A 14,260-nucleotide genomic window follows, 5' to 3' on the forward strand; every position below is an offset into this window, starting at 1 on the left:
CATTTCAGTGCAGACCATGCTGCAAGACAATGATAGTTCAACATTCATACCAGACAAATTAATCTAATACTAGCCAGGAGCAGGTGCCTTAAAGATAATGGCAAGCACATAATGGTATTTCCCTGGAATAGCCTTGCTTTGGCAGATTGTAGCGTGCTCAGCTTTGAAAACCCATTGGGGCAAAAGTAAACTTGAATAATAAGGATTCTTTTTTCTTGCAAAGCAAAACCAAAACAACCTTATCAGATCATGTAATTTATCTGAGAAATGTTAGCTCTGCAATTGAATAATCATTGACACCATTCAGTGAATGAAATTACTCAGTTTTGAGGTATTGGTTAAATTTATATCCAAGACAATTCTGGAATGGTTTATGTAGAGCTCCAAAGCAACTTTCTAAAATACTTTAGTTTTCATTTGCACTTTCTCTTGGGCTTCTTAGTCTTTGTTCAAACCTTGAAAAATTCAATTAAGATTATCTAGCATGATTTAGAAACCAGCATGAAAACCTTTTTTAATTATTGTCAGTAAAGTTAAATGTTTGTGTTTTTTTCATGTCAAAATAAACTAAGTGTGGCTCTCTTCCACTGTTTATGGTTAAATTGCACATAGTGGCAAGCAACCAAGTGCAGAAGTGAATCTATAACTGTCCTTCAGCATGAATCTGTGATTTCCTCCTCTTCCCTCTGCTGGCATAGTTTTCTGCTGGATTAATGAAATAAATCAGTTCATGGAAGTGTTAAGTGAGTGACAGAGCTGAGTTGGAGGAGGGAATTGGCTGGGTTGAGCTGGTACTTAATTTTGTGTTACTTCCACCTTAGAAAACTGGTTGGTGGGGGGTGGTTTTTTGTTTGTTTGTTTTTGTTTTTTTTAATTCTGTCTTGTATGTTAGGTATTGGGAAAGTGTTTCTAGTGAAGCTTTTGAAATCAACAAAAACACTGTGGTGCTAGCTGTGTACACAAGAATCATCTGCTAATTTCTTGGAGCAAATAGTAAGAAAGGTAGCACATGAAATATTAAAAATAGTAGATAAGATTTGAATTTCAGCAAATCTGAAATTTGAAATGTGAAAACCTATGACAGTCTTAAACTGAACAGAATTCTGAGTTTCACCTTAGATAGCAGAAACATGCCAAGAGATCTAGTTCCTGGTTAGTTTGTATATTAATGCCAAAAAAGAGGGTGTTTTGTTTGTGTGTGGTTTTTTTTTCAAATAAACATTAGGTCATTGGCTGTTGCATTCAATTGTTGAAAATAATCCCTCTAGTGTAAAATATGCTAATAAAAGTATAATTTTATGCTTAAGAATTAACGAGCTTACCAAGTGGATATTGTACACCAGCCTTTCACCTAAGGAAAGGAAAGGAGCTGGCTCTGACAGTTCTGATATGAAGCAATAAAGCAGAGTTGTAATAGCAACGTGGGGTTTTGTGCTGCTAAGCCATTGAAAGGTCAAAACTGAACATAAAGATAATGTTTCTGGTAGAGCGATACTGCTGACACTCCTATGGTGAAAATTTTTTGGCCTGAAAAACACTCCTGATGGCTTGCAAGCCAGAGATTAGTAAAACATACTTGTAGGTTTTTTTCAAAACATACATTTATTAGGTCCTTGCTGACCTTGGGTGTCTCCTCTGTCCATTATGGAGAAATGTACTGCTTCTCCTTCCTTGATCTGCCTGCCTCAAAGACTCTGTCCGAGTTTTTGTTGTAACCGTCACTTGTTTCAGCCTTGACTAATGAAGGGCGGGCCAAGAATGCTTGCCACTTGCTCAGTGTCAAAATAATACTGATTTCACTGTGTGATCCCCCTGTGGTTTTGGAGGTGGTTCCAGTGTGAAATGGTTCTTTTTGGGAGAGAGTTATTTCCACATTGTAACTATCCGAAGATTAGAAAGGCAGAGATTTCCATCTTCCCCTTCTGAATGTTATGTCAGCACCAAGTAAGTGATGGAGATCAGAAAAGTGAGACTGTGCAAAGTAGCTAAGGGATTGGGGGGGTAAGGACTGGATAGTGATGTGGGGAAGACTGGTGAAAATGAGCATGTTGAGTCTGCAAAAGGTCAGATTGTTTATTTCTGCAAACAGCATGTACAAAACACATGTTTTACAGCCAGAAGCAATGAATTTGTCAAGATGAAACCATCTTTCCGTAGTAGTTTCTTCTATCATATATTCAGTATTGGTGTTTTAAGAATAAGCATTTTTTCTAGCTTCTATATTGGGCATAAAGATGGTTCTGCTGAGACTGTAGTTAGAACTTAATTGCATCATTAAAGCAAGTTGCTGCAGTGGAGGATTAGCAATACTGAAAAGTGTTGAGCCTCTTAAATTCCTGTGTATTACTGAACTACTGGAGTGAATTCCATGTGCTTTCAGGATTAGTAGACAAGTCCTTAGTGGGTTGGTATGATGGTTTCTGTAACTCTTACCTCTCCCAGGAAGAGGAAGAAAACGCATCATTTAAGATTGCTAGATGGCCAATATCAGTGCCAGCTAATGGTATTGTCCTTTGGTCGAAGTGGTATGCAAAAGCTCTCACTGATGGGCAAGAGCATACTTGAACTTTGACTTTTCTTTTACATGCTGTGAAATTCCCAAAGAGTGCTTCCTCAGTTTTGTTAAGAATCAAGGTAAGAAGGCTGAGCACTAATAAGACTTGTATTCATACTGGTTTCACTTAGAGGCAGCAATGTTTCTCTAGTTGACTGGTTTATGTCATGATCTGTGTACTGGATTTCTATGACAATTTCTTCTCTTGAGAAGTTACTGAGCATTATTTGGAGCAAAAATCATCCTCCCCTGGGCTGCTTTCTGCTTTTCATCCCGTGCTTTCTGGGACAGATTTTGTTGTTGATTTCATTTGTAAGCTTATAACTGTTAGTAGTCTCCAGAGTCCAGTCTAATTCTCTCATCCAAACATGTCTCTCTTTAGCTCTTTTTATAATGAGAAAAGCAGAGTAGTCTCCTGAAACATTGGTAATATAAACTTTACAGATAACTGAGGCCATGTTTGGCTCCTCACTCTACCTTCTCTGATCAATACTTTCCCTTGAAAGAAGCAAATGAAAAGGTACATTGACCTAAACCACAATAATATTCTTTTGGCAATACTTACTAGGAAAAACAAACATTGCATAAGTGTTGGTGATTTGAGATGGCTGTATTATGTGGTGTTATGGGATTGTTTGTTTTGAAGATGTCCAGTAGGAGAGTTTGCAAATCAAAAAAGATTCTGACAGTCAGGATAAATGAGAAAATCACACCAGATGGTTTCCTTTTGTCTACTAAAGAAAGCATGGATGTTTTGTATGGGAATAGTGTGTGGGATTACATGTGTATTGAATGTAGCCATGAGTGATGTTGCAGGAATGGTTCTCAAGTCTGTTTGGAAGCAAGTTTGTCTTTCTCTTTAGTTACGCTAAGTGTCAAATGCTTTCAGTACAGGAAAAGGGGAAAAAAACCTCACCCAACTTCAGGAATCAGAGTAAAGGGTACTAGTAGATAAGGAGAGATAAGGTACAGGTTTCTGGCAGGTATATTCAAAATGAAACAAAATACTCAGGTTTTAAAGAAACAAGAATGCTGGAGATAAATGTTAGGTAAAGTATTCCACACCACTACATAAATACTGTAAAAAAATGGTTAGCTGACTTGAGAAAATTGCTTATATGCAGTTGTCTTTAATTCTGAACAGCATTCTTGAACCTCTGAGTATCATCCAAAGAATTAAATACCGTATGCATGCTAGCTAATGAATGAATGAAGGTATGGCTAAGATGTATCAGTTTGGAGAGAGACCAGATGTTTTTGTTCATTCACTCATCGGAAACTTGGTATGTGTGCAGTAATCCTTTGTGTTAACTGGCAGGAACTAATTATATGTACAGTTTTTACTATTTATAAAGCTGTCAGCCCAGTCATTGTGGTAGAAGCTTTAATGTCCTTAAAATGTCTTTCGTTCTTCACTTTTTCAGCTATAAAATTTATAATACACAATTATGTCTATCTGAAGTTTTGAGGAGATGCTTCTTCAGAATTGGGGCAAAATCCTTCATATGCTCTGAATGCAGACGTTGAAATCATTACAAGATGAATGACAACTCAATTTTATTGTGTTAGTTAAAAATTCTACTACTGAATCTTTCTTCTTGACTTAATAATATGTAGTAGGAGAAGCGACTTCTCATCTAAAATAAAACTTCACCATGTCATTCACCAGCATTGTTGGGGAATGTGCAAACTCCATTAGTGTTACATTACAGAAAAATGTCAGCGGAAAGCATAAACAGATTACAGAGAGATCCTCACAAGGGGTCTAGCCACTTGGATCAGATTACTGTCAAATTGATGAATGTGTAGAAATGAGGTTGTCCTTGCTAGGCTTCAAAATAAACATATAATCTTAAATCATACGATTTAGCTAGTTTGAGGTAGTTATTGCCTTGAGAATAGTTAATGAGATGTAATTAATGTCCTTCAATGGCAATACTGTGTTTTAATCCAACAGTACAGTTCCTTATAAGCAGTCCCTTTACAGCTTCTTAGTTTCTGGAATAGTTGTCTTTTTGTTGCAACGTTCAGTACATTCACTCGGCGTTTTTTTATATGTCTCTTCTGTACCACAGGTGTTGGATTGGATTGAAAACCATGGAGAAGCTTTTCTTAGCAAACATACTGGAGTGGGAAAATCCCTGCATCGGGCTAGAGCTTTGCAGAAACGCCATGAAGACTTTGAAGAGGTTGCGCAGGTAAAAACAATCACGTGAAGGACTGTACATTTGTCATGGAAATATATGAAAAATTCCTGCTCTGGCACTGAAGGACTGGGCAGAAGGGAGCTCCACTACAAAAAATTCAGTTCCAAGAATGAACTATTTTGTTTCTGTTGCAAGCTTTTATTTCATTTCTCCTCTGCACTCCAGCTTCAGTAAGAAAAAGGCTAACTTCCACAGTCCTACAGAGAGTGGGAGCCTTGAAGCCCAACAGAGCTGCTGCTGCTATTATTACCTATTATTATTATTATTTTCAAAAGCATGCTTTCAAATGTTGAGTCGCAGAAGAATGAAAGCTCTCCTTTTAAAGTAACTTAATTCCATGGGATTCTAGGATTTAAACTTGTGTGCAGCCTGTAAGAGAGGATGGAGATGAATTGAAAGCCCTGCTTCCTGTCTTTTAAGCTTGGGGAGCTCCCAAATCCCAACAGTCTGATGGGGGGGAAGCGAGGGACTCCTAAGAAACAAGATGAGCCAGCAAACTGGTCAACCTGGCTTTGGGTTTTTTCTTTAAATACAATTGAGTTTGTATATGCCCTCCTGTTCTGAATCACTGATACCAACGTTTTTTCCATAGGAAGACTCTAGTTTTAGCCTTAAGTGGAACTGATGATAGAACTTCAAAACACACTTTTCTGTGAAAAAGAGTCAAGCAGAAAGAAAGAGAGATACTAAGGAATACAGGGAGCATAACAAGAGGAAGTTGGTTTGGGTGGCAACCTCAAAAAGGGGGCATGAGGTGAACAAAATTCATGAGAAGCTGAAGGCTAGAATCCTCCCCATTAGTAACATGCACTGTCTGTCCAGTCTTAATGGTTGATAAGAGTAAACATCTCTCAAATTCATCAGGAAAAATCTCATTAAGGTAGGGTTGATACAATGGTCCTTCAGTCAAAACAGAAGATGCATTATTAGAAAATTCTGAAGTGACATGCAGGAGCTCAGCAGTGACACCTGCTATGACGGATGCATCAGAAGTGTGTTGACATTGCCTGTTTAATGGATGATTAAGCTCTTAATAAAATTTTATTGTAAATATGGTCTTAGAGCACTCCAGTGACTGAGGACTTGAAATACCATCAGAAAGCTTCCTCAATATTGATTTCCTATAAAATTTTCCAAAATAATAAGCGTTGTTAGTTTTGTATATACACATTCTGGATTTTCCGTATGCATGCCTAATACTCATTTTTAGTAAAATCTGTAATATTTTCCATGCGGAAATACTTATTTTTCTGGGTCAGACAAGCAAGAATCTCTTTCTGTAAGACACTTAACAAAACCTGGATGATCTCATACTTAATATTGTGTTATTTGAGCAAAGAAGAAAAAAATGTTTGAGTAACGAAAGAGGATGAAGTGTGTAGAACTGTTAGTGGGATGTAAACTGTTAGAAAAGCATCTTGTTAATTTGCATTATAAAGTAGAAAGTTGTAAAGCAAATACTTAGCAAAAACTTCCTAAAACTGAATGTTACTAGAGTTTAAAATGATCTCTTTAGGGGATGGGTGGAATTTCTATTTTTAGAGATACTGAAAACTTAGACTGGTCAAAGAACTTAAATATACTACAGGGGACTATCTTCCACTGACAGTAGGATGGACAAAATGATCTAATAAGTATTTTTTTCATCTCTTAACTCTTGCATGTGTAGTGACTGCCAAGAGAGGCACACCCTCTGAGTTGTTCCTCTTACTTGCTCTAAAACTGAATGTAAGCAGGCCCTAAAAGGCATTCCTGTTGTTGGTGTTATAAGGAAGATTATGTTCAAGTATAAGACAGCAATCTGCAGTCCTTGTTAAAGCATGAATAACTTTTGGCTGATTTATTCTCTGCCTACATTTCTGGTCGGTCCAGGTCTTTGTTGTGTTTTGATTTTGGGTTTTGTTGTTGTTGTTTGTTGTGGGGGTTTTTTGTTGCTGCCCTTTTTTTTTTTTTTTTTTTTTTTTTCCAGTAGGGCTCTAGGCATAATCAGAGGTTTTCAGACAGCTCTAGTCAGAACTTGAGAGGAAGCAGTGTCAAGTGAACTGTCAGTGGCATGGCAATGTTTTACCAAATGCAGGGAGCCAACAGTAATGTTGAAACATTCCTGATGGAAGGCTAACTTCTGATTTTGAGAGGAGCTAAAATTATTATTTCTTTTTTCTTCCCTTCTGCTTCCTCTCTTTTTTTTTTTTGTGTGAATGAGGTGCCAATTTCTCAGCAGCATTCAAAGAGATGTTAAAATAAGCTGTGTGTGGAACAGAAAAGATGTTCCAGAGTCAATGGGCCGTGGGCTCATAAATTATTCACTTTAAAATTAATGTGAAATGAAGGCTTGTTTCTCTTTATTTGGCACTTTTTGTTGCTACTACAAAAACACTAGATAGTCAAAACTCATCTCACTAATAATCCTCCTCAAATTCTGATGTATTGACATTCATGCTACATACACACGTGTCGACTTGCACCCCCTATTGTAAAATTGAGTATTGCTCTTTTCATGTGAAGCCTGTCCAGTTCACTTTCTGCTTATCTTTTTTTTTTTTCTTTCCTTTTTCCCTTTTCCCCATGGTCATCTTTGTACCCATGAGACCATCTAGTCAAAGTGTCAAGACTCCAAATTTTGACATAACTGATTCACTTGTGGGCACAGATTTTCAGCTTAGAAGCACTGGATGCAGATTAATAGTATGGTTGTAGTTCCCTATGCATTTTTGTACGAAATTCTAAGCCAGCTTCTCCTGTTTCAACCACGATCAATGTCTGCTTTTTCACAGTAGTCTACATTCAAAAAACATGAAAGGTGTATGGCAAGAATTAATTAGTGAAATCTTCTTCCACAGATAAGTGGGGGTTTTTTTTCTCCATCTGCAGACTGCATCTGAGTAAAGAACTCAAGTCAGCTTGGTGCAAGAGATGCACAAGAAATATCCTACCAAACCTCATTTGAATACACCTACCATTTCCTTACCACCACCAGTTACCACCTCCTTTAAGGCTGTAAAAAAAGTTTCTGTATTTGAACTGGTTCTTCACTTTACGGTACCCATGAATGGCTGTAATACATCAAACTAAAGGTCCATATCTTACGTTATCTTGTGACCATTGCCAGATGCACAAAGAAATGGGACTGTATGCGTAAAAAGTTAACTTTAACCTCCCAGTTGTCTAGGCTTATTTGGTGTCTGTAACTGAAGGATGCATCAGAACCAGTGTTTAATAGTCACTGATGGACTTTTCTTCCCTTAATTAAGCTACCTACTTTTTGAACCCATTTATACTCTTGGAATCTATGCCAGATCTTGTGGCAATGAGTTATGCAATTTAATTGCTCCTTAGATGAAAAGTACTTTTGCTTTTTCATTTTAAGTGTGTTGTCTGATGCTTAAACATGATAGCATCCACTGTATTTAATGAGTAATCTATCTTAATTTTCTCTACCTTTAATGATTTGTGTACCATTAATAATCTCCCTCCATCCATGTGTGTGTCTCTCTTTCCCCCTCCATAGTGGGAAACTCCATAAACTCCAGTTTGTATGAAATTCAGTCCATACCTCCACTCACTTCTGTTGCTGTATTTATTGTCAGTAGTACTCATTTCTGCACTAGTCTCTTAAATTTAACCTTTGACTTTTCTATGTTGTGTCATTTCACATGCTTTCTAAAAATACAGTGTTTGTTTTTTTCCTGAAGAATATGTAGAGAAGGCTTCTCAACAGGAAGACTAGGAAAGCGATGAGATATGTTGTTGGGGAAGGTGGTAAACTCTCCATTATGGAAAGTCTTTCAGCATTTTGGAGAAGAATGCCTATTAAAAGACTCGAGTGTAGCTGATTGCGCCTTGGGGGACAGAGGGATAGACTAGAGGACTTCTTAAAGCTCTTACCTGGCTGATTCTTTTCCCCCGGGATTTGGGGAGGGTGTGCTAGTGGAGAAATTCTGAGGAAGTGTGAATCTATTTCAAAACTCTTTGTTGAATTTGTCACTGTGAAGGCTCCTTTGTCATTTTAGGAAAACTGGCATAAGCAGCTTCAAGGGAGAACTCCTGCACTTCTGCCTAACCTTCTGTTTTCTAACTGGTGGCTTCCCCTTGGGAGCAACATTTTCAAAATCTTCACATTACTACTTTTGTCCTTCCAAGCATTGTTTAGAAGTAAGCAGAGAGTTGGGAAAGGCAGTAGTTAGTACATCATGCCTATTTGTTGCGATTCCTATTCCAAAGGGCAGTTATTATCTACCAAGATAAATATTTATATTATATTTCAGCTCTATTATATTATATTATATTTCAGCTTGGAAGAGAAATTTTAGTGATAAGGCCTGTGTCTGCTGTTAAGGTTTGAGAATTTCAACCCCTTTTGAAGCAGCATCTAGGTTGTGATCGTTTCTAAGTACAGGCAGTTCACCATCCAGTTTACAGAAAGAGAAGTCTGATGTGCCTGGGCCTGTGTTACACAGAAGATGCTCCTGGAATTCATAAACAATGCTTCACATGTGAGATAAAGTTTTCATTAAAATGGGAAACTTCTGTTTCAGCCATCTGCAGCTGGGTGTGGCCCTCTGCGTTGATGAAGTAGTTGTTGTTCAAGGAGTGCCTTAAGGCTCTTCAGCCTTGCCCCTTGAACACGTGTGAACTGCGACCGTGGAAGTCAAAACACCAAAGCACAGATCAGAGCGTGTTCTGGGCCAACATGGCCTGAGCCAGTGATCTGGAGCGTTCAGTAGTGCACTCCCCACTGAAAAGGGTAGGCTTATGTTAGTCTCTGCAGGCTTTCCCAGGGAAACTGGGGAGGAGTTCTCTACCTTTCTGTGCAATTCAAAAGCTGAAGGTTAAGGAAGGGCTAAGATGCACATAAGTCAAAATCAAGGAGCAGCATGGATTGAATTCCTTACATAAATAGATCATAATAAATGAAGGGGGAACTCCCCCTGAGTATATGAAAGCTGCACTGAGTCATGTAATCTGTGCTGGGCTTGCCTGGTAATTTGCTTGAGACCCTGGAGGAGAGCTCTTATTTCCTGCCCCTTAGTTGAGTTTTAGGGCCGGGCTCAGATTTAACTTTTGTGGATATTATAATGTTAATTAGAGGTGTGATACCACATTTATGGCAGAGAAAAGCACATTTGCATAGCCTTAATTTATCTTGGCAAGCAGTGTTTTTACCTGATGTAATTGAGGTTGGGAGAAGATGGAAGGGCACAAGGGAAAAGAGAAAGATGTAGTTTATACTGTCAATAAGTTTTTTTTGTAGTCTGTGGTGCAAACATATCAGGAGACCTGATGTGGTGACATAAGCAAAGCTTCTTTAGTGTAGACTTGGCTTCAACCTGTTTTCTTGAGAAGTTAACATCCTTCTATGCTTTCTTGATAAGTCTGTTCTGAGAACCATTCTAAGGCATGAAAACCCAAGGTTAGGCTCAAAAAGAGCACACAAATTATAGCAAATGTTTGGAATCAGTCCTGTTTTGAGTTAATGAGAAAGGTATAGATGCAGGCTGAAAGTTTAAGCTTTAAGAGTTGTTAAACATCTCTCTCTTCTCTGGACCATAGCATGATCAGCACATCAGGTACCATACTTCTCCCATTCTGTTTTCTGCTGTGACCCAGGAACTGTTGATCTGCCTTTGTTAATCCTGTGGTGTATTGGGACAATATTCCCCTCTGACACTCAGCCATAGCTGACTTCTAAACCTTCCTCTGTTGCTGCTGTTTCACAAATGGTGATCCACTTGACTCGTGAATTTTGGATGCCTCACTTCTGTAAGGATGGAGAGAAATTTTCTCCTTCTGTGCCTGGTCACTTTCCACTGTCCTGCTGGATGTGTTGATTTGATGCTTAGTGTTGTCTACCAGCAGCTAGGAGTTTCTTACCTTTAATAATACACATTTCTAAAGCTTTCTGGCCTTGACTGTAGTGATTTTTCCAGTGTTGAAATAGGCCAGTTTGCAAGTAATTAGACATTTAATTTAGGCTGATCTTTTTTCTAGTTGTGAATATAAAATACTAATTCCAAGGAATAATAAATAGGCTCCCAAGTTCTGGATTGAGGAGACATTTGAATAGACATAAATAAGGAGCTAAGGAATGAATTTATCCACAGTTGAATGAAGAAGTATCTAGAAATATAAAAAAATCTTTAGTAAGTTTATATTCTACTAACTTTAAAAAAAGAAAAAAGAAAAATACATTCCAAGGGCCTTTTTGTCTTTTTCTTTTCATTAGTTGAGTGGCTTTAAAATATACTGACTGAATTTTCTTTAATTTAATCTTGTGAAACTGACTTTTTTTCTCTACAGAACACATATACCAATGCAGATAAGCTCCTAGAAGCAGCCGAACAGCTTGCTCAGACTGGCGAGTGTGACCCAGAGGAAATTTATCAAGCTGCCCATCAGCTCGAAGACCGGATACAGGATTTTGTTAGGCGTGTGGAGCAACGCAAGATCCTGCTGGACATGTCCGTGTCCTTTCACACTCATGTTAAAGAGGTAAAACTGCTGCTAAGTCGTGGTCAGAACTTTAAGCCTTAAAACCAATATTGTCCAATTTTACTTTCATCGTTAGAACCTTGCCATAGCAAGTCATGAACCCCTGTTGTACGATGAGTTTTGGCTTGCAATTCACTGTGGATTGGGGGCTGGGGTAGGGTGGTGGTTTTGTTTATGGATTTTTTAATTTACTATTTTATTTTTTTAATTTTTTACTTCCACAAGCAGCTCCTACCTTCTTTGTCGTGCAGGTACACATGCTTGTTCAGTCACGGGGGAGGGTCAGATCAGGGAACTGATACAGCTAAAAGACAGTATTGTTGGGAGGAGATACTGTGTACTTTTTTAAAAATCTTTTTGGTTCTTTATCCAACCAGCTCTCCAGTGCAGTTAACTGAGTTGTCAGACACATGCTTAGACTGACACGGTTCAGGAGACTGAAACACATGGCAAAAGCACAAGGCTACTTAAGGCAACCCTGCTGCCCAGAGAGACTTTGTTTTCTTTCTCTGTTTTACACATTGTATTTTGATCTTGTATATTGATGGCTCTTCACAACCTAGAGCTTATCTGATAATGACAATGATTTGCCTCATGTTTGCAATTTTTACTCTCCTTCAAAGGTTGAACTGATACACCAGGAAAAAGAAAATTCAGCCAAACACACTTAATTTTCAGCAAGATCAGTTTTCTGCTCTGATTCAGAACACAGATAACACAAATTTATAAGCTCATGGAAGAGGGTGGAATAGGCTAGATCAAGAATAAGGACTTCAGTAAGAGATTTTGGTTAAAGGTAGTGGCAGATTTCGAAAACTGTAGATGACTTGTTTTCTGTTTAGAGGTCATGTTAAATCTTCTCACTGCTCAAACTACATGAAAATATGAAAGGCTTCTGGATCACAGCATGTCAGAGTGTGTCTTCCTTCCCTTCACCCTACATCAAGAAGTGACCTGTTCAATGGAGAAGTGTAGCATTCAAAGTAGCTTCTTCAGCAAAACCTTATAGAGGATAAGGGAGTTTTTTGTATGTGAAACATCTGCTTTGCACTTGAAAGAAACGCACAAGGCAGTTGGTCTTTGAAGGAGGTCAGGATTTAATTCCTTCTTAGCTCTAGAGTACATAGCTTCCCCCATCAGTTTTCTGTTAGATGCTTCCTTGCTGATATTCTCCGAGGACTCTGCTTGTTTAAACAAAACATAAATGCTGTATCGTAAGCTATTCTTATGGGGCAACTTTTTTGTTTCACTTTTCCCAAGCACATAGTGCTGTTCCATAGCCTGTTGTGAAGCACAGGAGCAGTCAGCTGCTGAAACATGTTCATTGTTTCTATAGATTTCTTCATTACCTGTTTCTCTTAGCATCAAGAAGAGCAGCTGGAATGGTATTTGAATGGATACAGTTGGTTGTAGTGATGAAAGACAGATACTGTAAAAGGATTTGCAAGGAAAGGGCTTTAAAAAATCCAAAAAACTGAAAGGCAGACTGATCTGTGAGTCACCGTTGAGTAATTGTGGGAGGCTGATCCAGATGTGCTGGAATGTTGCCACTGCTCCCCTAGATAATAATGTTTTATTGAAAAAAAAAATATATTCTGTATCTTGATTTATTTCTTTGGGAAAATGGGTATTATTGTGACCCTGTAAGTGCACACAGCTGTTACTGTGGCAGCCTCTTTGCAGCCTGGACTTTGGGGGAAAGGTGTTGTGGCTGATGTACACATGTTGATTTTTTTTGGTTTTGTCATGTGGCTGACCTCTATGCCTAATAAAGCAAGGAAAATTAAAAAGAGTACTTATTTATGTAAGCAAGACTATCTTTTTATTTATTTGCATTCTACTTAAAAATATAGATGGGAGAGTGAGGCAGGTGGTTCATATTTAGTAGACTAGTCCTTTGGTTAAGGTGCAAAGAAATGACAAGCTCAAAGCTGTCTTTTGCTTTCTGTATTCTGATCTGTTTTCAGGAGCATGTTGTTTGTTATCAAACATGCATGTGGAGTGCTGAGAAGGCATCACAAAGCAGATGGGAGATAAAAATGCCCTAAACCTGAAAGTCACCCATGCTTTGTTGGCAGGAGAATTGCATTTCTCCTGCAGGATGTGGAAAGTCACTGAATAAATTCGTGCGTACCTGTAAGCACGTAACCTTTCTGCTGTAAGGTGGAGTGAAGAAATTAATGTGCATGCCTAGCTGGTGAAGAGAGGAGTTCAAGTAGTAGGATAATATGCTAGTTGTTGAACCAGAAAGAGATGTTTCAGTTGTTAAAAAAAAAAAAAACAAACACACACCCCCCCCAACAACAACCCCCCAAAAATCAGAAAAACCCAAACAAATCAAAACAAAACACCACCAACACCTTCAAGTATTTAGGGTGGATTTTGTTTCTTGTATCTTTTTTGTGTTTTCTGAGTCTAAAAAAATAAGCATGAAGAATAAAAACCCTGTTTGTGTGTGACAGTTTGGAGGGAGCCACAGAGCTGAGAAAAACTGGTAATCTGAGTTGTTGGCTGTTTTGAGGCTTTGAAATCTGGCTCCGATATCCATCCAATCCCTTGATTTTTTGAAGTAGGATATTTTGTTGTGTTTTATTCTTTTTCCCAGAAATACTTAATGTTGAATTAATGTTCCTCATCTGGATGAGAGCATTCCAATACTACGAGTCCCCTGTAGCTTTACATAATCTTTATGCTTGACACAGAATTTGCCTGCAACTTTTTCCAGCTTCCCTGGGAAGCATCAGCCCTGCAGTGTCTGCGCAGTACTGTTACTCTGTTCACGCTTAGTAAATCAGCACAGTTTCCACTTTCAGAAGCAGCATGCTTGCCACAAAAGCAATAGATTGGCTTGACGTGTCCTGGAAGTAAGAGACTTTTGCTCTATACCTGTGCACAAAGCAGCTGTGTAGTATGTGTGCAGTAGCCTGTTACGATGCACATTGGAAATGCTGGCCATCTTTAACATTTCCAGAAGTTCTGTAGCCAGGTGGTTACAAGCTGGTAGAGCTCC

At 38.4% G+C, this 14,260-nt stretch overlaps 1 protein-coding gene across 7 annotated transcripts in view; it reads left to right on the forward strand.

Annotated features, from left to right (window-relative positions):
- The window catches only part of TRIO (trio Rho guanine nucleotide exchange factor), a 258,860-nt gene that overhangs the window by 112,918 nt on the left and 131,682 nt on the right, over window positions 1–14,260 (forward strand). For all 7 annotated transcript variants that reach the window (XM_072853106.1, XM_072853105.1, XM_072853104.1 and 4 more), the window contains 2 exons: window positions 4,630–4,752; window positions 11,059–11,250. In XM_072853106.1, coding sequence (XP_072709207.1) covers window positions 4,630–4,752; window positions 11,059–11,250 — 315 coding nt within the window. The remainder of the gene's footprint in view (window positions 1–4,629; window positions 4,753–11,058; window positions 11,251–14,260) is intronic.

Source organism: Ciconia boyciana, chromosome 2 (genome assembly GCF_034638445.1).
Source record: "Ciconia boyciana chromosome 2, ASM3463844v1, whole genome shotgun sequence".
NCBI lineage: Eukaryota > Metazoa > Chordata > Aves > Ciconiiformes > Ciconiidae > Ciconia > Ciconia boyciana.